General features: G+C 37.0%; 2 protein-coding genes across 3 annotated transcripts; both read left to right on the top strand.

The window, feature by feature from the left end:
• The first annotated feature begins 842 nt into the window (after positions 1-842).
• LOC132183064 (F-box/LRR-repeat protein 4) lies at positions 843-12,195 on the top strand. 2 transcript variants are annotated; one of them, XM_059596464.1, is made up of 8 exons: positions 843-1,235; positions 1,575-1,814; positions 2,185-2,591; positions 2,966-3,151; positions 9,073-9,265; positions 10,785-10,861; positions 11,050-11,200; positions 11,599-12,195. In XM_059596464.1, the coding sequence occupies exons 1-8, from the start codon at positions 975-977 to the stop codon at positions 11,893-11,895; spliced, it is 1,812 nt and encodes a 603-aa protein (XP_059452447.1). In that variant the 5' UTR covers positions 843-974; the 3' UTR covers positions 11,896-12,195. The 2 variants fall into 2 exon arrangements, with proteins under 2 accessions (XP_059452447.1, XP_059452452.1); XM_059596469.1 differs by lacking the exon at positions 2,966-3,151.
• Positions 12,196-13,122: 927 nt separating this feature from the next.
• Positions 13,123-20,708, top strand: LOC132190147 (AP-5 complex subunit mu). Its single transcript, XM_059605052.1, has 8 exons — positions 13,123-13,314; positions 13,794-13,940; positions 14,356-14,667; positions 16,060-16,352; positions 16,472-17,367; positions 18,742-18,798; positions 19,199-19,246; positions 20,185-20,708. Exons 1-8 carry the CDS (start codon positions 13,247-13,249, stop codon positions 20,254-20,256), a joined length of 1,893 nt encoding a protein of 630 aa, XP_059461035.1. The 5' UTR covers positions 13,123-13,246; the 3' UTR covers positions 20,257-20,708.
• Positions 20,709-22,582: the final 1,874 nt, after the last annotated feature.

Consider the following 22,582-nt stretch of genomic DNA (forward strand, 5'->3'; position numbering starts at 1 on the left):
ACCCCACAAATCTAATAGCTGATTTATTGAATTTGTAGAGAATATGAGAAAAATATAAGCAAATTATTGACATCAATTATTTATCTTATTATTATTATTATTATTATTTTTTTTTTAGAATAACGTTAAACTTCGTATTATAAATAGGGGTGTGTATCGATTTGGTTCGATTAACCGAAATTGTCAGTTAAATTAATTAATTCACCAATTACATTTCGATAAGGATTTATTTCGAAATTTCGGTTAAACGGATATTTCGGTTTAAATTGGTTCAGTTAATGTGAATTTTTTTAATTGGGCAAAAAATTGATTGTTTTGGTGCCCAAATTATTTTTGTTGGAGCTAAAATAGCTTATGGAACCAAACAAATTTTAAATTGGCCCATTAATTAACATAATATGAGTTTATCATACATATGTTCTATTAATAAATTGGTCATAGAATCCACCAACTAATGTGTTCTACTAAGAAAACCTAGCTAATGCACTCATTATACTAAAAAAATATTTATTATTGGTTAATTCGGTTAACGACAAATTTTTTTAATTAATTAATTTATTTTTATATTGATTAACTTAACCAAATTGACGTTGATATAAAAATCCTTAATCGATTACTGACCGACTTATGGCGGTAGGTGGTGAATGTCAGTTCGGTCGCATTCAGTAGGTGGTCGGTACTCGGTACTCGGTAGGTAGTAAACCGTTAATGTGCCCACCCCTAATTACAAATATTTGCAATATTTTAAAATTTAGGGAAGATTGAAAATTGCGGCAAAGTTGAGGCCTTGAGGGGTAAGTGAAGCATCCTTCTTTATTTCTTTCGCTCCCTTTTAAGGATTTCCCAGGGGCATAGCTGAGAAAACACCACCGAACATTCCCAGTTAACCGCCGACTCCACCGATTCCCTGAAACTCTTTTCTCATATATACAACCCCATCATGTCCCAGTAATGCAATTTTCGCTTTGCTAATAATGCGGGGACGCGATCGGATCAACACGTGTCTCCCGGACGAGCTGGTTATGGAGATCTTCCGGCGGCTCGACGCCAAGCCGAGCCGCGACGCCTGCTCCCTCGTCTGCAAGCGTTGGCTCAGGCTCGAGCGAGTGAGTCGCTCCACCATCCGCATCGGTGCCTCCGGAAGCCCTGAGCATTTCGTCAAGCTCATCACTCGCCGCTTCGTCAACGTCCGGACAGTCCACGTCGACGAACGACTCTCTCTCCCCGCTCAGCTCGTAAGCCTTCAATTTCCAAAACTCAATCCCAATTTGAACTCGTTAGGTCACAAATTGTTCCTAATCACAAGCAATTATTAAAGCTATGCAATTTTGGATAATTTGATTGTTGATCGATCAATTGTTGATCAATTTTGGCAAAGTTGTTTCATTGTTTGTATTTTCCGTGGAAACAAACTGTGCCTTTGGAGAAAGTAGAACTTGAGGATATGTGATCGTGTCAGTGGTCTTGTTCTTCAATTACGGCCGAAACGAATTAGATATTAGTGTTTCTGTAAGGAAGAATTGCATTCGATCATTTGATTAGAAGATAAGACGCTTTTTGATTTTTCAATGCAGGGAAGAAGACCTAGCGTTGAATCTATACGTCCATTGCCGAAACTGCGTTATGCGAAGGAAAAAGGTGGGTCTGAAGGTGAGTTGGAGACATCGTATATATCAGACGCTGGCTTGACTGTCCTCGGCGAAGGCTTCTCGAAACTTGAGAAGTTGAGCTTGATTTGGTGCAATAATGTGTCAAGTATGGGTTTAGTATCCGTAGCTCAGAAGTGTCGGTTGTTGAAGTCTTTGGATTTACAGGTAAATCTTCAGTTAGTTGAACGCTAAACCGTTGTTACTTGTTAATTTTTGGGTATTGGGTTATGTAATGTATTGTTTAAACTTGTGATTGATCATTGATGCGGGTTTTAGTTCCACTGGGGATGATCTATCCTGTCCAGAATAATTTCTGGCATCATGCACTGTGCATATAGTAGGCATGTAAGGCTACAACCTCTTTTAAAGCCTATTTATGGTCACCATTGGCGCCTTAGCCTTAATTGTTCCAACCCTTTAGATGGGAGGGCTTGGCATAAAATCTGCACACTCTAAAGATTGTTATTTAGTTTCAATTTTATATGTCCGTGTAATACATTGTTCTAAGCTTTACTCATTCATATTGTTTTTTCAGGGTTGTTATGTTGGAGATCCAGGTATAGCTGCTGTTGGACAGTGCTGTAAGCAGCTCGAAGATTTGAATTTGCGGTTTTGTGAAGGCTTGAGTGACACGGGTGTGGTTCAATTAGCCCTCGGTTGCGGAAAATCACTAAAATCTCTTGGTGTGGCAGCCTGTGCAAAAATAACTGACATCTCATTGGAAGCAGTTGGGTTGCACTGCACATCTCTTGAGACCCTGTCACTGGACTCAGAGTTCATAAGCAACAAAGGGCTGCTTGCTGTGGCCAAAGGATGCCCTCTTTTGAAAGTTCTGAAGCTGCAATGTATTAATGTTACTGATGAGGCTTTGGCAGCTGTTGGTACTTGTTGTTTGTCACTGGAGATGCTGGCGGTATGCAGTTTGCAGAAATTTACTGACAGGTTAGTTACTCTTCAGTCTTTTGGAAATCTTGTATGAAGTTTACTTGTTGATTTCATCCGTTGGTAGTTTCCTTTTGGAATGAACACTCTATCTGTTATCCTTATGAATGCATGATAAGCTTATTAGTGAGCAGAGTTCAGCCAATTGTTTGCATTTTTTTTTTTGGGTGCCATTTATCTAAATCATCATAAGAATGCGACTTATGTTTTATATTTTTCATGGACACGTTTCTCTTTTTAAGTATTTTGGATAATTTATGAAGTTGAGCCAGTCTTTCATATCACTGATTCTGCTCCAGGTATTGCGTCAAGCACTTCCGTTATGCCCAATTAGAATCTCTTTGCTTATTTTTCTTTTATGAACCACATTTCAGGGGTCTACGTGCTATTGGCAATGGTTGTAAGAAGTTAAAAAGTCTTACTCTAAGTGATTGCTATTTCTTGAGTGACAAGGGTTTGGAAGCAATTGCAAGTGGTTGCAAGGAACTTACACATCTCGAAGTTAATGGGTGCCACAATATCGGAACTATGGGATTGGAATCCATCGGAAAATCTTGCCAGTATGTTTCTTTCCCAGCTTAATCTAAATAATTTTTGGGTCTGTTTGGGAAACTTTTAAAAAACAGTATTTGCTTCTCAAACACAAAAAACTCTTCTTAAATATCAGTAATTTAAATGGATTCTCAGATGTCCCACCACTAACACACTTCTCAAAACAAACCACAAAACTCTTTTAAAAAAACAAAACATTTTTCACCAAATAGTTCTCAAAAGATAAAACATAAAACACTCTTAAAAAAATAACTAAACTTATGTACATGTTTTTCAAGTGTAATATAATTTTTCTTTTCCAGGTATAGAGGTTGCCTTGTCACAAGGAAAAAAAAAAAAAAAAAGTTGGCATGGTGGCCATTGGTGGCCGCTGACCCATGATGGTGGTGGTCATTGATCTATCGGGGGTTGCTAGACAGATCTAGCGGCCTCTATCTGATCGTTTGGCGTCCCTTGTGTTTGCTACTAGGACCGTCAAACAGCCTCACACTGGCCACTAGGACTGTTTGGCGCGGCCACCACGGTCTAACTCCAACGATTTATTTATTTATTACTTTTTTGTTTTATTTTATGAAACACTCTTCAGTTTCTTATTTTTAAAAATACTCAAAATTTTACCAAACAAATTTTCTTTTGTGTACCTCCCATACAACACTTTTTTCAAATATGGTCCCAACCAAATCAATTCTTATTTTTTATGTTTTTCAAAACCCAAAACACTTCTCAAAACTTTACCAAACTAGTTTCTGGTTATAATATGTATGTGTTATTTGGAAGTCATGTTTGGGGTACACAAGCTATTGGCCTCGTTGTTTGGAGCTTTAGAAGAATTCCTTTGAGCTGCATGCTTTTACTGATTTGCTGAGTATTTTATATCGTTGCATTGGCATTCTGAAAAGTCATGATTCTAAGTTCTGTCATGAGCTAGATGTTCATCACTGTTCTGCACTAGTAGCCTCAGTTTTCCACTCAACTTACTGGGAGGGGTAAAGGAAGGGGGAGGAAGGGTTTTATTTGTTCTTTATGAAGTCTAAGATTCTCTCCTGGAATGTGAGAGGACTGAATGAGAGGTATAAAAGGTCGGTGATTAGTAGTCTTCTTCAGGATTGGAAGGCTGATATAGTATGTTTACAATAAACTAAACTGGAGTTTTATTTTAGGGTTATGGTATGTAGTTTATGGGGTTGTCAACATGTGGATTGGTGTTATTTGGGGTTGAGAGGGGCTTAGAAGGGATTTTATTACTGTGGGATAAGAGGGTGGTGGAAAAGATTTGAGGATTGTGTGGGGACATTTTTCAGTTGCGTGCTCCTTTAGAAGTGTCAATGGTAATTTTGAGTGGGCTTTTGCGGGTATTTATAGCTCAAATGATGACAATGACAAGAAAGTGCTTTGGAATGAATTGGCTAGGCTACGTAGTTGGTGGGAGTTGCCATGGTGTATTGAGGGTGATTTTAATATCATTTGCTACCAGAGTGAGAGATCAACCGACACCCAACAGTTCCCATCTATGCTAGATTTTTTCAAATTCATCTTTGATCAGGGTCTCATGGATATCCCTCTTGTAGGTGAGAACTTCACGTGGTCCAATAATCATGATTCTCCGTCATGGTCTAGAATTGATAGGTTTCTTCTCTTTCCTAATTGGGAAGTTTAGTTTCATGATGTTTCTCAGAAGAGACTTCGTAGAATTTTATCAGATCACTTCCCTTTGTTACTTGATTGTGACATTGCGGTTAGGAGTAGTCGGTATTTTAAGTTTGAGAATATGTGGTTGAAGTCAAAGGGATTTGGAACATGTGAAACAGTGGGGATGTCCAGTCCTTGGGGCTAGCCCACAGGCAAAGTTGGAGTATTACCCGATTCGTGTGGAGGGGGCGCTTTACACGGGTTTGAGGTTTACCAAACATGGCTAGGTACATGAAGTGGCCCTGCCTCGGAGGGGTTCCTCGTTATAAAAAAAAAAAAATAGTGGATGTCATATAGTTTTCAGGGCTCCCCTAACTTTATTCAGGCGCACTAATTGAAAGCCTTGAAAGCGGATATGAAAAAATGGAATTAAGAGGTTTTTGGCAACATTGGGAAGAAGAAAAATGATCTTTTAGATGAAATTCGTGAACTTGATATTATTGTAGAAGGAAGATCTTTATTTGTTGATGAAATGTTGAGGAAGGAAGAAATCACTAGGGACTTGGAGAGGTTTGTTCTTCTCAAAGAAGTGAATGTCAATGGCTCTTTGGTTGAGAGAGGGAGACAAGAACACTAAATTCTTTCGTGCCAAATTCAAACAAAAGAAACAACTCCATCGATTCCTTTGTTGGTAATGGGACCATGTTCTTCTCTTTCAATTCCATTGAGGTTTCTTGGTTGGAAAGAACTTTTATGGAGAGTGAGGTTTTGGAGGTGGTGAGAACCCTGAATTGTGATAAGGCCTCGGGCCCTGATGGTTTCTCTATGGCTTTTTTCTAGACTTGTTGGGAAGTCATTAAAGAGGATATCATGGATTCTTAGTTTCATCTTCGAGGAAGTTTGAAAAGAGACTCAATGAAACTTTTATTTCCCTTATCCCCAAGAAAGCCGGTGTGGATATCAAGTATTTTTGTCCTACTAGTCTTATGGACGGTGTTTATAAAATTATCTCTAAAGGCCTGGCAAACAGGCTGAAACAGTGTTGGAGAAGATTATTTTTAGGTCTTAAAATGCGTTCATCAGGGGGAGGCAGATTTTAGATTCAATTTTGGCAACTAATGAATATCTTGATAGCTGTACTAAATTAGGGGAACCTGGTTTGCTCTATAAATTCGACTTAGAGAAGGTTTATGACCATGTTAATTTGGGAGTTCTTACTACTTATCAAAAAAAAATTTGGGAGTTCTTACTGTATTTGTTGAGGAGATATGACTTTGGGGAGAAATGGAGAGCTTGGATAGCAATGTATTTCTATCTTGCGTTTCTCCATTCTTGTTAATGGATTCCCCTCGAGTTTCTTCAGTAGTTCTTATGCACTGAGGTAGGAGATCCTTTATCTCCTCTATTGTTTGTGGTTGTCATGAAGGCTTTGGGTAGGATGTCTGCCACACCAAATAAGGAGATCTTATGAGATTTTTAGGCGAGGTCAATGAATAATGATGAGCTTCTAGTATCTTATGTTTTGTTTGCGAATAATATCTTGATCTTTTGTGCGGCAAGTCATGATCATCTTCGTTATCTACATTGTCTTTTCTTATGTTTTGAAGTGGTTTTGAGGTTGGAGATTAACTTATTGAAATTGGAGTTAGTCTTTGCTGGTGATGCGGATGACATAGGAGGTTTGGCTTGTATCCTTGGTTGTAGGGTGGCCTATTTGCCAATGAAGTATTTGGGTCTTCCTTTGGGAGCTTTGTATAAGGCTAAATTAATATGGGATGATATTGTTGAAATGTTGATTGGTTGGTTGGAAGAGGCTTTATTTTTTTAAGGCTGGTAGGTTGACGTTGATTAAAATCACTCTTTCCAATCTACCTACTTATTATTTGTCCCTTTTTCTCATCATCATATGTGCTGCTAACTGGATTGAGAAAATTTTGTGGGATTTTTCGTAGGGTGGAGTTGGTGACGAGTTCAAGTTTCATTTAGTCGGTCGAAAATTTGTTCTTCGATGTGCTATGGTGGTTTGGGAGTTAGAAATATAATTTGGTTTAACTGAGCTCTCTTAGGAAAATAGTTATGGTGTTCTACTATTGGAGAGGGAGGCTTTGTGGAGATAGGTGGTGGATACCAAATATGATAGCATGAGGGGAAGTTGGTGTTACAAGGAGGTAGTGGGGCCCTTTGGGGTGGGCTGGATTGAGAAACTTCATATAGTTGTAGGTGTTGCTAACCGGATTGAGAAACTTCAGAGAGATTTTTTGTGAAGTGGAGTTTGTGACGAGTTAAAGTTCCATTTAGTCAGTTGGTCGAAGATTGGTTCTCCGATGTGCTTTGGTGGTATGGGGGCTGGAAATCTAATTTAGTTTAACCCAGTTCTCTTGGGAAATGGTTATAGTGTATGCTACGGAAAGAGAGGCTTTGTGAAGATCATTGGTGGAAGCCAAATATGATAGCATGAGGAGAGGTTAGTGGAAGTGGAGCCCTTTGAGTGGGAGTGTGGAAATTCATTAAGGGGGGGTGGGGAGTTTTCTCTAGATTTGTTAGATTTGAGGTGGGAGAGGGGTCTAAGATCAAGTTCTGGCAATGATTTGTGGTGTGGGGACCATCCCTTGAAGGTATCTTTTCCAGAATTGTTCAATATTGCTCGTTGTAAGGAGGTTTGGGTGGCTGATTGTGTGCAGTTTTCTAATGAGATTCTTCAGTAGAATATATCATTTACGAGACTTGTGCATGATTGGGAGGTGGACTTGGCCGCTTCATTCTTTGATCTTTTGTATTCTCTTAGGTTGGGACAAGGCAACGAGGAAAAATTTGTCGGCTCTCCTCCAATAGGCGGATGCTTGAAGTAAGATCGTTTTATCATGTGCTTTGTACTCTCGCTGGCTCTCCATTTCCTAGAAGAGCATTTGGAAATATAAGGCTTATTTGAAAGTGGCGTTCTTTGTGTGGATGACAATGCTAGAGAAGATCCTAACTTTGGACAATTTGAGGAAGAGGACGTAATAATGGTGGATTGGTGCTTTATGTGCAAGAGGAGTAGGAAGTGCTTAGATCATCTTCTTCTACAATGTGAAGTAGAGAATTATGAGTCTCGATCTTTAGTCTTTTTGGTGTAGAGTGGGTCATACCTAGAAGGATGTGGGAGTTGTTGGCTAGCTGGAGAGGTCCGCTGGGAAGCCATAACATTTTAAACGTTTGGAGGATGGCCCTTTTAAGCTAAATGTGGTGCATCTGGAAATAGCAAAACATAAGGAGCTTTGAAGATTGCAAGGTTTCGGTGGTTATGTTCAAAATCACTTTATGCTTGGATGATGGCGTACAATAGTCCTCCTTTAGTTTTATTGAATTTTTGGACTTGTGTTTGTTTTTTTTTCTCCCTAATTGAAGGTATCTCTTGTATATTTCGTGTGTACTGGGTTTGCGCCCTTTTGTGCTTTCTAATGACATTGATTTTCTTATAAATGAAAGTTATAATACAATATGCATAAAAGTATAATCCTTTCTTCTTAGTTAAGGAGTTGGATGGATTCAGTCACATCTTTCCTTGTGTTGGAGCGTTTTCATGTCCAAGAATTTGCTACCCAGCAATTTTCTTGATGGTCAAGCTGTGAAATGACTCCTTGTACAGTAATAAGGTTCTTACAAAACAAAAACAAGGTCAAAGGTTCTTCGGTTGAGGTTGAAGATTCTCTGCTTAAGTTAACATCTTTATTTTTGGATAAGAAAGATAATAAAAATTTGTCCCTAGTTATCCATGAATCAGTGTGTGTTAAGTGAGGTATGCGAGATATGAAAGGGAGCGAGGGTAGAGAGAGAGAGAGAGAGAGATGAGGGATGTAAGGCTGGAAGACTCAAGAGGGAGAGAGACATCTCTAGGTCTCTGCCAGAGAGATCTTGTTTGGAGGAATGAGAGAGAAATCCTCGGGGGAGAGAGGAGGCGTGAGAGAGAGAGACCTCAAGGAGGAGAAAAAAAGATCCCCTTCTTCTCCTTATTTCTCTTATTTAAAAGTGTGAATAGTGATGTGTACATGTGTCATTAGGTGAGTGGATGATGACATGTTTGTAAATAAGTGTAAAATAAAATGGGCCCACCAGGAGATATTTTCTCCCCGGCACCTTGCATTTTGTAGTTAATTTCTGCTCACAAGCTGCTTAATAGAGTGTTTTTCTTGCATTTTACATGGATCATAGAAAATCACTTTATTATGGCTTGTGGCTAAATATGTTAAGACATTTTTTCCGATACTGCCTGTTGATACATTTGTGATGAGTGTTAAAGTTAGCTCTTGAATATGTGCAGACAACTCACTGAGTTAGCGCTGTTGTTCTGCCAAAAGATAGGCAACAATGCCCTTCTTGAAGTTGGAATGGGCTGTAAGTTCTTGCAAGCTCTTCACTTGGTAGATTGCTCTAGTATAGGAGATGAAGGTATTTGTGGTATAGCTAGGGGCTGCCAAAAGTTGAAGAAACTTCACATTCGCCGGTGTTATGAGGTTCTCTCTCTCTCTCTCTCTCTCTCTCTCGTGCATGCACACACACAAGAACACACATTTAGTTCTTCTTTTACCAAACAAATTTATGGTTAATTTGCCAAATTTTCACTATTATGCAAATTGTTCCTTGCATTCATTTTACTTTCCAATATTTTCCTTCTGTTCATGATTCATTGGATAGTTGTTCTCACAGAAAATGGCTGTATTAAATGCTTCATGAAGGTATGAACTATGAGTTTTAGTCAGCCAATCTGGTGTGTAGGACAGTTCTGGACTACCAAAATATCTGTGACAAATGTCCTCTTTATTATCTAGGAAACTTATATCTACCGGTAGGGGCAAAATAATAATGTTGGCTTTGCTGGTTTTATATTTGGTGTGAACTTTGTGTCAACCTGTTTTTACACCATCTCTTGATTGAGTGTTTAGGATCACTTGTTTTGGCTTTCCACAAGTAAGAAATGTTATAAAGTAGGGAATAAGAGAATTATAACTATGAAGGTCAGATACTCCCAAACCCTTGGAGTATCATCACCCAACACGTATTGGACATGGATGTGGCTCGAACATGGTTGGATGCATGTTGTACATGTCCAGTCCAATAATTAAATAAATATTTTGAATTTAGGATGGTGGGGGGACACGAAAGGGACACATGGGGAAGCTTAAATTGAAAAAAAAAAGAATACAAATCTCGAGTCAGGCTTAAATTTCTCTGTGAATATTAGGTGCTGAAACCCCCATAGAAGCCAATTGGAGTTTGACAACAGTGCCAACACTCCTTTCCCGCTCTCTCTGTCTCATCTGCTATCAATTGCTTCACTACTTTGCTTCATTGAGGCCCTAACTCACTGTATAGAAAACCTGTCTCTGTCACTGCAAATCCTCCTCTCTCTCATTGGAAATTTATAGATTTTCAAGTACAGCCCAGCTCTATCGAGAAACAACATCGTTTGAGTTAACAACATTAATGTGAGCTCAATTCGGTAAGCATAGCTTTGGTGACTTTTGAGGAATAATTGAACGTACATCTTTTGTTGGCTGTTGGGAAGAGAGTGATATCATTGGGAGATTTGTCATTCTGGGATGGGGAGGATCAGCCGGTGGGCAATGTCTTGGGTGTGGGAGGATAGGCATATCTGAGTTTTGATAGGAGTCTTTGGGTTTTGGGTTGATTGGTTGTGTTGAATAGAGATCTGGGAATATCCAATTGGCCGACAAGGGGACGAAACATGGAGATGATGCGGGAAGCCCATGACACATGGGTTTGTGAATTTATGTTTGTGACACCGAAAAAAAGAAAAAGAATATGTTTTGCTTTGTCCTTCTTGTAGGAACCTATCCTTTTTTTTACTGAAAAATAAAAATTTCCTCAAATAAACTGTTTTAACTGATGCAATAGTTACATTTTTGTTGTTAATATCTGCATCTTTGCCAATTGCCAGTCACTCACATTTTTTGACGGTAATTACATCTTACCGCGTAGACTCATATATTTTTTGGTTTTTGACATTAATAGATTGGAAACAAGGGAATTTGTGCTATTGGTGAGCATTGTAAATCTCTCACAGATCTTAGCCTTCGGTTTTGTGATAGGTAAAGTACTCTCCACAGCTTTTTCTGTTCATCTTTATTTGTTAGCATTTCGAATTAGATGCTTTTTCCCTCTATAATAGACGTTTTGCATGTTGAAAGTGTCATATAGATTATGATCGTTATCTGGAACACAATAAATTCTACAAGACCTCTAACTGATTTCTTTTTTTCTGTTTTTTAATCACTAGGGTTGGAGATGAGGCCCTTGTTGCCATTGGCCAGGGTTGCTCACTGTATCATCTAAATGTCAGCGGCTGCCACCAAATTGGAGATGCTGGAATAACAGCAATTGCAAGAGGTTGCCCTAAACTCATTTCCCTAGATGTTAGTGTACTTCAGGTGCTCTCTCTCTCTCCCTATGCATAAATTTGCATTAAACTCAGTCTTATTACTCTAAATAGAAAATATAACTCTTGCTTTCTATGAGAATATCTGAAATTGAACTAATAGTATACTGTTATATTGATGTGCACAGTATCTAGTTGAAAGATGGGTTGTAAACTTTGAATGATAGGTTGAAAACGTACTGTAATAAGATTGCATACACGGGAAATCACAAAATTACTTGATTTTTGAATAGGTCATTGCCCATAGTGCATTAAATAGGAAGACTAAATTTTCATCTACATATTGATGTACATGTAATAGAGGCCATTGCTTGGTGCAATGAAAAACTGCACCCTTCTTGATACAATTTTTCTCATCTTGCAATTTCTTCGTCAATCCGACATCGGCAGAATTTGGGGGATATGGCGATGGTGGAGTTAGGAGAAGGCTGTCCATTACTGAAAGAAGTACTGCTGTCACACTGCCATCATATAACCGACGTCGGCATAACCCATCTTGTGAAAAACTGCGCCCTGCTTGAATCCTGCCACATGGTTTACTGCCCTGGTATAACTGCAGCTGGAGTTGCTACGGTGGTTTCCAGTTGCCCCAACATAAAGAAGGTTCTCGTTGAGAAGTGGAAGGTCAGCCAGCGAACCAAACGGAGAGCAGGCTCAGTCATCTCTTACCTCTGTATGGACCTGTAGATCCAACACCATTCTATATGTACATACCTGAGGGCTGAGCTTGTATATTTCCAATGCACGAATCGAAGGGCAAGACCAGATCTTGGCAGTTGGCTCTTTCAGAAATGTAAGCAATTTCCTTGGTGGTTGTGGTTCACTTTCGGTTTATCAGTTTTGTTGTTCCTTCTTTTTTTTTTTTTAATAATAATAAATGTTTAATTAGAGTTTAGGAAATTTATTCAGTTTTTACGATTAAATTATGTGCTCACTGTAGTTTTCACGTATAAAAAACTATTGCTGGGATGAAAAATGAAGTTTTTGCTTTCCAAAGATCCAAGCCTAATCCCATTTTCCTTCTCCCAAATTGTATGCGTTCCGACTTATATTGTTTTTAGAGAAAATTTCACTTTAAACTCTTGAACTATTGTATGTTTTGAGAAGGCTTTTATAAAATTCAAAAACTTTCAATTTATACTCATGAACTTTTAATTTCAATTAATTTATCTCGTTCGGTTAGATTTAGCCTTTAACATCTAACAAAAATACCTAAAAAGACCAAAAAGATACCTATAAAATAATAATAATAATTAAATAATTAAAAAAAAAAAAAACTTAAAAAGGCTAAATTATTTTTCAATTTTTATTTTTTTTAATTTTTAATTTGAAATTAAGGATAAATAAAAAATTTTATAAAAAAGTTTGGAGTATAAATATTATTTTTAACGTTAAAAAGTGTCAATTAAAAAAAAAAAAGTGTCAGAACTAAAAACATTTTTTTTTTTAAAAAAAAAGGTAAATACAAAAAGGGTCCATTTTAAAACGGGAAAATGGGGGTCGTTTTCGATGTCCTATCAAATCGTGCCGTCACGAACAAATATTAAACAATATAAAATAAATACTCACTAAAAAAAGAAAGGATAAAATATAAATAACCACAGAAACGTGCCGCCACATGCATATGATATGACAAAAATAAATATAAAATAAAAAAGATTCGACAGAAAGAAGATGAAATAGAATTATAGAAGCGGGTAATTTATCTTCTTTATGATCAGGAGAAATTACAAACTACCTTACAGTTTTTTCGATTCTTTAATGGGATCCCGAGTTGATTATTTCTTGAATTTAAAAATGGATAGTTTTATTTCTGCTGCTGCGATCAATTAAACACATGCTTAGTGATTATTTGGAAAAAAATAATAATAATAAAAACTGGGTGTATTTTGTAATTACCCGACGAGAGGTAATTCTTGTCATGTGCCGAGGAAAAGAAACGGAAACACCAGGACGTTGTCGTTTACGTTGAAAATAAAAATCCAGCTTCTTCATCTCACTCGCCCTCTCCATTGTCGTCCAAATCGCAGAGGTAGCGATGCCCGGCGGTTGCAGCATTAGAGCCATCTGGGTCCTTAACAGCCTCGACGCCGTCGTTTTCTCCAGGTATACCTTAAATCCACCATCTGAATGCGCATATGCATACATACCAGCTAACTCCGAACCCTTTTTGTCTCGAGCTGTTTTGCCTCAGATTTTTCATCGAATTTACAATTTGCATTCTGAAATTCGTCCTTCTCTTCCAGTAATCTTTCTCACCTACTTGATACGGCGTCGTATATGCAATTATCGAGAGAAGGCTCTTCTTCTCGCCTCGTCGATTTCTCATTTCCGTGCACATTAGGGTTTTCTTTTTTGCTTATTTCAAACCGATGTTTGCATCTGCAAAATCTGCTCTGTAATTTGTTTAAGAAATCAGAGTTTTTGCACCTTAAAAGCCCTTTCTTGGTAATCAAACGGGCTAGAAGAAATGAAAGCAAAATTTTGTATTCAAGTCCCAAAATTGGAAATTTTCTAAGGCATTCAAACGGGGCTCTAAGAAATTCATATATGTATATTAATTTGGTTGTTCTTTGTGATATTAGGAGGTTTCCGGTAGTAGAGAAGCGGTGGCGGGAAGCTTATAAGAGCGAGGATGAGAATGCTAGCGAGGATAGCTTTAGTTATACTGTATATTCAGTACTCCCTGCGGACTCAGAATTGGCGACTGCTTTTGTGGAGAGAAAGCAAAGGTTAGTTTAAAACAATTAGATTTTGTTTTCAGTTTTAGGGTGCACAATTGATATCAAGAATAGTAACTCAGTAATTTACTAGTTTTAGACAGCTTGGTATTTAAGTTGTAGATTGCTTGTCAATCTTATGATTATGCTTTGCAACTTTTATTGCCTGAAGTAAATGTTTAAACAATAATGCTTGAACTTTTATTGCCTTAACTAGTTGTTTGAAAAATAATGAACTCAGGCAGTTTTATTGATTTGACGAAACTATGGGTTGAGAACATAAATAGTTGTTGTAATCGTTCATTGTCTTTCACAGCTGTCTTTCTGCATTTATGATTCTTCTGGGGTTTATTAACCTTATTGTAGTTCTTTCGTAATACCTTTTTGTCTTCTACTCATTCCTACTAAGTTTTCTGTTTCTGTGTAGGGAGGGATCTGCACGTGGGTTTGGCATACGTGTTAGTCAGTCATCTGAAGGATCAGATTCCTGGGTTGATGATCCAATTACACGTCACATTATAGGTGTTTACATAAACAAAGAAGAGGAAGGAGATAACAATCTGTTGTGGCCTTTAATATTGCACATAAAGGGTAATTATTGCATTCTTGTGTTGCCTTTAGTTGAGCCAAGGCATTTGAAGGCATATGCAAGGTTATGTAAAAGATCTGATTGTGGAAATGCCGTTGGAGGGGATGACAGTTTATCTTCCCTCTTGCTCGATCTTCCGTCCATCACAGGGTATGGTAAGTTACTTGCAATGTTGTTCAGGAAGTATATTATACCATAAGAAAATATCTGGCAACTTTTTCGGTCTTCCCCCTACCCCCCTTTTGGAGTTCATCATACATGTTTGCTAATTCTCCTCAGCTTCAAAGTTCTTCTGAATTTACTTTGAAAGTCTTACCCGTTACTGTTTTCTGTGAGTTTAACTTATGAAGCAGCATTGGAATGTACGATGAAATGAGTGCTTGCGAGAGGTCATTTAGCTTCTAGTTTTATTATTTCTAGTTACCTTGTTTATACTCTGGCATTTGATGACAGTCATGATCTATATAGCTCTGGCTCACTCTATGAGTATTAGTGCTGTTTTGGATAATTCTCTCTGAAATTAATCTGCAAGATGTCATGAAGGGCATAAATGATCTCTGCCCTACCTAGGTCAACTAGGCATCATTGAAATCTTAAATATATGAAGGCAATATCATGTGCTAATTCCCCGAATATAATAAAGATTCTGTTTGAAATGGAGTTGAAAGCACTGTCTATTGGTAAAGCAAGCACCCAGCACCATCTTACATGTTTTAATGGTCAAAGGAGATAGGTTCAATATCATTTATTGGGTTTAAGATGGTTGGGAAAGCCCTTGAACTTTTTGGCTTATTATGGAAGTAGTGGATATATCTAGAATGGTTGGATGTTTCTTTTGCATGGATTACTAAATCTGCACAAGCAGAGCTTTTCTGTTAGAAAACAATTTTGGCACCATTTTGCTCTATGCTTGGTTTTTGTCTTGCACAGTTTCTGTTGATTTTGCCCGTAGCTCCTCTCTTTGAGGAATTCTCTTCTGGTTTTAATATTGATGTAATCCCTTCTTTCAAAATAAATTTCATTTTGTAAAGAATGTTTTTGAGTTTAAAGGGTTGTTTTGTAGTGTACTTCTGCCAGTATGTTCATTGGTTACTTTTCCTGCAAAAGATGTTGTAAAATCTGTCTTAAGATTGATGCCTTTCTTATCCTTTAGAGCTATGACAGATTTATAATGGTCTGTAAAAACTCAAGGTCTTGGGGTAAATGGGACTAGGAAAGAGTTCCTTGATCATAGCTTTGTACTAGTGATCTATATTTTGTCATTCAAGTTGCCTACATATTAAATGCTCGCTTGATGTTTCTTGGCAGTAATATGGGCCTGACTTCTTTTTTTATTTGTTGTAATTCTTAAAATCTCTTTGAATGCATGCGTTACTTTCCTTGGACTGTTCAACTGCATTTCTGGGTTCGCTGTTACTGCCTTTTACTAAAGATGATCTTTGTAGAAGAGCAAAAAGGCAGCTAACCTTACATGTTGATGTTACTTGATTCTCTCCACATCAAATGGTATATGTAAGCAGTTTCTTGTTACCAATTTTACAGGGCATTCATGGCCGCACATGCTATTGGTGACATAGTTGCTGCCGATGTAGTAGAACCTGAGGTGGTCGTAGGTGCGTCTCCCTCTGTAGGTGGCTTGTTGGATTCACTAACTGGCAGTATAGGTATATCAGGCATCTCCTCAAGGGCAAAACCCATAGCTGCACCAGTTGCATCTTCTGTCCCTTCAAGCACTGCTGTAACAGGACCTGTTGCAGCAGACGCTCCAAAGATTGGTTCAAGGCCTTTAGATAAAGATGCACTTCGAACTTTCATTAGTAGTTCAATGCCCTTTGGTTGGTACTCTTTATTATGGTATTTCTCATCTCAGATTTCTTAATTATAACTTTTGGTGTGTCAACTTGTGTTTACCTAATTCTGGTTAATTTTCATGGCCTTGTTTATCTCTTAATAGGTACACCTTTGGACCTTAGCTATTCCAATATATTTGCTGTCAAGGTTAATGGCTTTTCTTTATCGGATCTGCCTCCTGCTGATCTCAAGCAACCAGTGTGGAAGCCGTACCTTTACAAAGGAAAGCAGAGAATGCTGTTCACAATTCAAGAGACTGTTCATGCTGCTATGTATGATCGAGATGAGATTCCAGATATTTTATCAGTTTCTGGTCAAATAAACTGTCGAGCAGAATTAGAAGGATTGCCTGACGTCTCATTCCCCTTAACAGGGTTGAACACAGCTCATGTTGAGGTCTTATCATTTCATCCTTGTGCTCAAGTTCCCGAACAATGTTTTGATAAGCAGGCTGTGATGTTTTCACCACCATTAGGTAATTTTGTTTTAATGCGTTATCAGGCTAGTTGTAGCCTTGGACCTCCCATTAAGGGATTTTACCAATTGTCAATGGTCTCTGAGGATAAAGGTGCATTTTTATTCAAGTTGCGCCTGATGGAAGGTTATAAGGCTCCTCTGACGATGGAGTTCTGTACTGTGACTATGCCCTTCCCTAGGAGAAGGGTTGTATCCTTTGATGGGACTCCTTCAATTGGAACAGTTACAACTACAGAGCACTCTGTGGAATGGAAAATTATAACAGGTGGACGTGGCCTTTCTGGAAAAAGTATCGAGGCAACTTTCCCTGGAACAGTTAAGTTTGCACCATGGCAAACACAAAGATTGCCTTCCTCTAGGTCAGTTTATGGAACCATAGCTGATGAAGATAGTGATGTTGAGACAGAGCATTCTAATAATATGGTAAACATAGAGGAATTCCTAATGGAGAAAATGAGCAACGATCTTCCTCCAGTTGATCTAGAGGAGCCATTTTGCTGGCAGGCATACAGTTATGCTAAAGTATGTACTTCCTATTTTATTTTTCCTTTCTTTATTATCTATTCCAGATTTTTGTTGGAGATCTTGCTAATGTATTCTAAATCTTTTATGAACTTATAGACCATTTGCTTTTCCTCGGTTCATGTGAGGTCACCTTTATGCCTAAGCAGTTCCATTGTCATTCTTTAATGAGTTTAAGCAAATCACATATATTCATTCGCCCCATATGTTAAATATAGGGTTAAATTCACTTTACCCCCCAAAGTTTCAGGGGGTTTTTCAATTCGAACTCCAATGTTTAAAAATTGGCAATGTACCCTCCCAATGTTTCAAAAATTTTCAATTCAGACCTTTCGTTACTAATTTCCGTATAATTGGACGGAAATCATTCCACGTACGTCTCACGTGGGATTTTGATGTCCTCTATTCTAATTTTGCTCTCATTAAAACCTATGAAAAAACCCCTGAAACTTCAAGGGGTAAAGTGAATTTTCCCCTTAAATATATTGATGTTACCATCATTTTCAACTCTCCCATATATAGCTGGGAACTCAAAAACCTGCCCTTTCCAGAAGAATATTTTCCTGTTTGTTACTTCTTATTATTTTTTTTAAGAGAAAAAATATTTTCTCAGGTTGTCATGGCCTCATTTTATACACGTTTGGTATGTTACAGTCTTTGTCTCTTTTTCATACTTTCCTAAACACATTTAAAGAAGAAAAACATGTAGAAGTTCAGAATAACCAGATAAAAACTTGAGATTTGATTTTGCGATCCTTTTGGGTTCTCTGGTGCCATATGCATTAGTATATGCTGTCTAAGCATTTGGAAAATTTGGTGCATGTTCTAATTGTCCAGAAGTGGGAGTTGTTGGGCTCTTCCATTTTGTTGTCGTGTTCATAATGACTTTTTTTTTTTCTTTTTTTTTTCGTTAAAAAAAATAAAATTGATCCTCTGAACTGGTGTGATAAATGATCTTTTTACCCTGTCAAAAATCGTTGCTTGGAAACTTAATTTTTTTAATGCTTTTAACAGTGTGATACATCATCAGTGATGTCACGTTCGCTAATGAGGTGTAATATCGTGCCCCTAAACAGGAACATATTGAATGAGAGTAGCTCTCATTAAGCTGCTGCTTTAGCAGGATCTGTCAAAAAAATGCAATTGAATCTGTGCTTTGCATGGCTATTATTTTTGTTTGTTATCCTATTGTAGTATGTTGCTTTTGTCTAGTTCATCATTTGCATCAGGAAAAATAATGTCTGCTAAAATTGGTGAAGCATGTAATTAGACTGATGGTATAGATCCATACTTTGCAGTGAGTTTAGTGCATTCTATGATATACTGAAGATTTGGCTTAATCCAGAACAGGCATTTACTAATGCATTGTAACAGGTATCTTTCAAGATTGTTGGGGCATCATTATCTGGGATGTCAATCGATCCTAAATCAGTAAGCTTGTGGCTCCTCTTTTTCTCCTCTCCTGGTCATGTGTACATTTTTTTTTTCCTGGCATTATGTGTTCTTCAATTTTATCTCTTTTTTTTAAAAAAAAAAAAAAAAAAAAAAAAGGGAAAGCTGTTTGCTATATCATATACTCAGAGTTATGCCTGTGATTTTACCATAAAAACGAAAACATCCTGGATTTTGAGATTGAATTCTGTTTTTCAAATGCACTTTGCTATATCATATTATCATTTATCACACACCTTTCATGTGCTAATTCAGTAGAAATCAAAATATCCTGGATTTTCATATTATCAGGCACCCTTACGTTTTGTTATTGCTCATTGAAACTACATAGAATTGGTTTTTCTGTGTGCTTTCTTGTAATTGTTTGTGCTGTATGCAGGTAAGCATCTATCCAGCTGTTAAAGCTCCCGTTGAATTTTCAACTCAGGTGGGTTTTTGTTCAGACTCCCCTCTTAAACCTTGATAGGAATTTTGTTCTTTTTTGGTTTAGGTAAGCGCTTGTTGGATATTTTCATATGGTTACAGCTGTCAAATTTAATCATAAAGATGCCCTCAATTTGGATAGAAGATCTAGCAGCTTCTAGTGTTGGTGGAACTGAATTAACTTGGATTTGTGGCCAAAAGTGGCAGATCTTACTTTCCATGATTTTCACCAAGGTTGGCTTGAGATAATGAGCTATGGGGCTCAAAGTCTGAAGAGAAATAAAAGAAAGAAATATCCAAAATCATACAATTTGTTTTTCAATAAAATTAAATTCTCCTTGAAACAATTGGTAAAACACATGCCTACAAATATGAATAATATATTCAGAAGACTTGATCTCCAATCTACTTGGTATATAGGTTGAAGAAATCTAATCCATGACTTAAATGGATGGATGGACCTACTCCTGACGGGAATGTAATATAATCCATGAATTAATACAGACAGCTGACCCTCTTCTATTTCTAGAAAGTTCCTGAGACCTAAATGAACCAGATCCAAACTATTTTTGCTTTTGCATCTAGAAGTCGCTTGTGAACTTTGGTTGCATCAATAGCTGTTAGCATAAATATTTATCAATAGGTGATGTTATTGGTTCATTGTGATTTGTGATTTGTCATGAATGGTGTCCTTGCTCATATGGTTGTGGATAGCAGCTTAGTTTCCTCTCTTCCCCCTTTCATCTATTGTTTTTGTTCAACTTGTACATAATACAGTATATTGCTTCAGTGTAAAAAAGAGATATCTGAGGCATTGGAATGATTTTTTTTCCCATGCGTCTTGTTGCTTATGCCAATTGCAAAGACATAGTTTAATTCTGCAATTCATTGTATACTTGTAGATCTTCTGTCTTTTTCTCTCATTTATTTGGTTGTAAATAGGTTACTTCTGGGGATTATATTTTGTGGAACACATTGGGGAAGTGCCCATTTGCTGCTGCAGAGAAAGTATAATTGACAGATGGCAACTCAGAGAAGTATATCCTGTGATTTTGGTTGCAAGGATGCTTTCTTTTGCCTAATTAACTAAACCCTAATCTTGTGATTTGAAGTTCTATGCAAGCTGAGCAAGAGAGTACTTTGCATGTTCAGTCCTCAGATGGCTACGTTCTGAGCATAATGAGCCTTAATCATTGTGTTTTTTTTTTTAACGGATTGAGATGAAGAGTTGGAATTGATGGGCAGTCAAGATTTTGGTGTGATATGTAATGACATGGATGGCTTCCTGACATTTTTGTATCTTATGACCTTTGTTTTAACGTTGGGATTGAGGCATAATTGATTCTAGTAGCTGAGAAAATATGGGGCAATATACTATGGACAAGCTGACAGGTGCTCCCATTTGTGTAACTCCCTCTCATGTTTGTTTGTTTATTGTATTGATATGATAGGTTTTGTTTGTTGTATCCCATTCTTTTAAACGCTTGATATAACTTGTTGGAGCATGCTTTGTGAGTTGCCTGCATAATATGCGTTAAATAGGGTATTGTTTTGAGTGAAGAGGTAGGTTTTACAACATAAATCATCTTGCAAAGACGTACAAAGCGGAGATGCGAAGGTTTTTTTTTGTTTTTTTTTTTCCTATTCAAAGTTTGAATATCATATGTTAATTGCCTGAGTTGTAACCTATAGAAGCAATCAAACTTCCCCATTGCAAAGCTAATTTTGTACCAAGGGTAAGAACACTATGCCCTAACTCTTATTTCGTGCTAATCTATGTTTTTAAGTGTGTACTTTATATATTCCGTTCCCGTATTTTACATGGTGCCACTACTTTTACTTTGATTCATGCATATAGTAAAAGTAGTAGTGCCATGTAAAATAAACAGTACTCACTTCGATCTTTCTTTTTGTTTGAAACTACAAACTCACTTTTAAAATTAAACAGTACTCCAGAGCTCTAAACTAAATAAACGTAACTTTTATATATAAACAATGCATTACATATTTCTATACTAACATTGTTTTATACAAATTCAAAAGATGCCATAGATGATGAGGGTTGCTACACTTACAAACACGTGTCAAGCAAGAAGACAAAATAAATATAATTGTTTTTTTGGGTGTTTTTTGTCCTTTTCCTTGCCACGTGTGTTTGTAAGGATTTGTTTGTAAAAATCCTTTGTAAGTCTAGTATTTCTCTTAATGAAAATCGTGACTACGATTGATTTCAAAAGTCAGCTCACCTCAAAAGCTAAGGTTTTGGTCGGGCTGTAGGATCTAAGGTACCATTATTGCGGTCAGGCGAACGTTTGGGCTCAAGGTCGAATGTTTGGTCTTGCAAACCTCAAGGATAGTAATCTAAGCTCAAATATGGATTTTCTTCGCATTTTGTGAAAGCTCAGCAAGTAAAGCTAACTGACTATTCTTTGTGTGTGACGTGAGTCCTTATTTAAAATTTCTCTCTCAATTTTATAAATGATAGTTCTCAAAATCAAAATGTTTTAAAAATATATAGTTTTTAATAAAACTTGCGTGTCAAAGTGCCTTAGCAGAAATGATAATGTAAAATCATTTAACTTAGAGAAAGACTTTTCATAATAAGATCCAAACTACAAATTTACTAAGCATTTTTCTTTCCAGAATTCAATACTGATAAATTCAATTGCTAACATATATGATAACGGAAAACAGTAGTTAAACCATAACAATCACATGTTAAAGTATATATCATACTCACAAGCAGATATATTTAACATAAGCATTTCTTCATATTATTCATTGATTTGTTAAGTGTATTGCCCCTGCTTAATTACTAGATTGTTAAGCATATCATCACCGCTTAACCAAGTTTGCTAGTTGTATTGCTCCCTCTTAGCACGGGGTTGTTAATCGTATTGCTCCCATTTAACCGCTAGATTTGTTAAGTGTATTGCTTCCACTTAACTACCGACTCCTAAGTTTATTAATCTTATTCCTCCACTTGACCATTGTGTTTGTTAAACGTATTGCCTCCACTAAAAAAATAAAAAAAAATTAACACCCTCCAATCACATGTTGACACGCATCAAAAAGTTGTAAAAGAATTGTAAACCGGTTGTACGTCTAGCAATACTCAAAATATTAACATGACAATCCAAAAAAAGTTGGCTTGCTTTGTTCATTTATTTAATGTTTCATTAGGAGAATTTATTTGGAGCTTTAAGACCCTGCCAATATACATGTATTATTCATGTCATGCTTACACACATAATTTACTCATAACACATCAACATTACAATCATTATGCTGCATGATGTAGTAGGATGCTCTCCTTTTTCCTAATCTCATTTCCAATTCA

The sequence above is a fragment of the Corylus avellana genome, chromosome ca1 (assembly GCF_901000735.1).
Source record: "Corylus avellana chromosome ca1, CavTom2PMs-1.0".
In the NCBI taxonomy this organism is placed as follows: Eukaryota; Viridiplantae; Streptophyta; class Magnoliopsida; order Fagales; family Betulaceae; genus Corylus; species Corylus avellana.

Bases quoted from the DNA above. Each gene is read 5' to 3' on its own strand.
- LOC132190147 (XM_059605052.1), top strand. From the start codon at position 13,247: ATGCCCGGCGGTTGCAGCATTAGAGCCATCTGGGTCCTTAACAGCCTC. The intron at 13,941-14,355 runs GTTAGTTTAAAA...GTTTCTGTGTAG, and splicing joins TTTGTGGAGAGAAAGCAAAG to GGAGGGATCTGCACGTGGGT. The intron at 17,368-18,741 runs GTATGTACTTCC...GCATTGTAACAG, and splicing joins AGGCATACAGTTATGCTAAA to GTATCTTTCAAGATTGTTGG.
- LOC132183064 (XM_059596464.1), top strand. From the start codon at position 975: ATGCGGGGACGCGATCGGATCAACACGTGTCTCCCGGACGAGCTGGTT. The intron at 3,152-9,072 runs GTATGTTTCTTT...GAATATGTGCAG, and splicing joins TCCATCGGAAAATCTTGCCA to ACAACTCACTGAGTTAGCGC. The intron at 10,862-11,049 runs GTAAAGTACTCT...TTTAATCACTAG, and splicing joins AGCCTTCGGTTTTGTGATAG to GGTTGGAGATGAGGCCCTTG.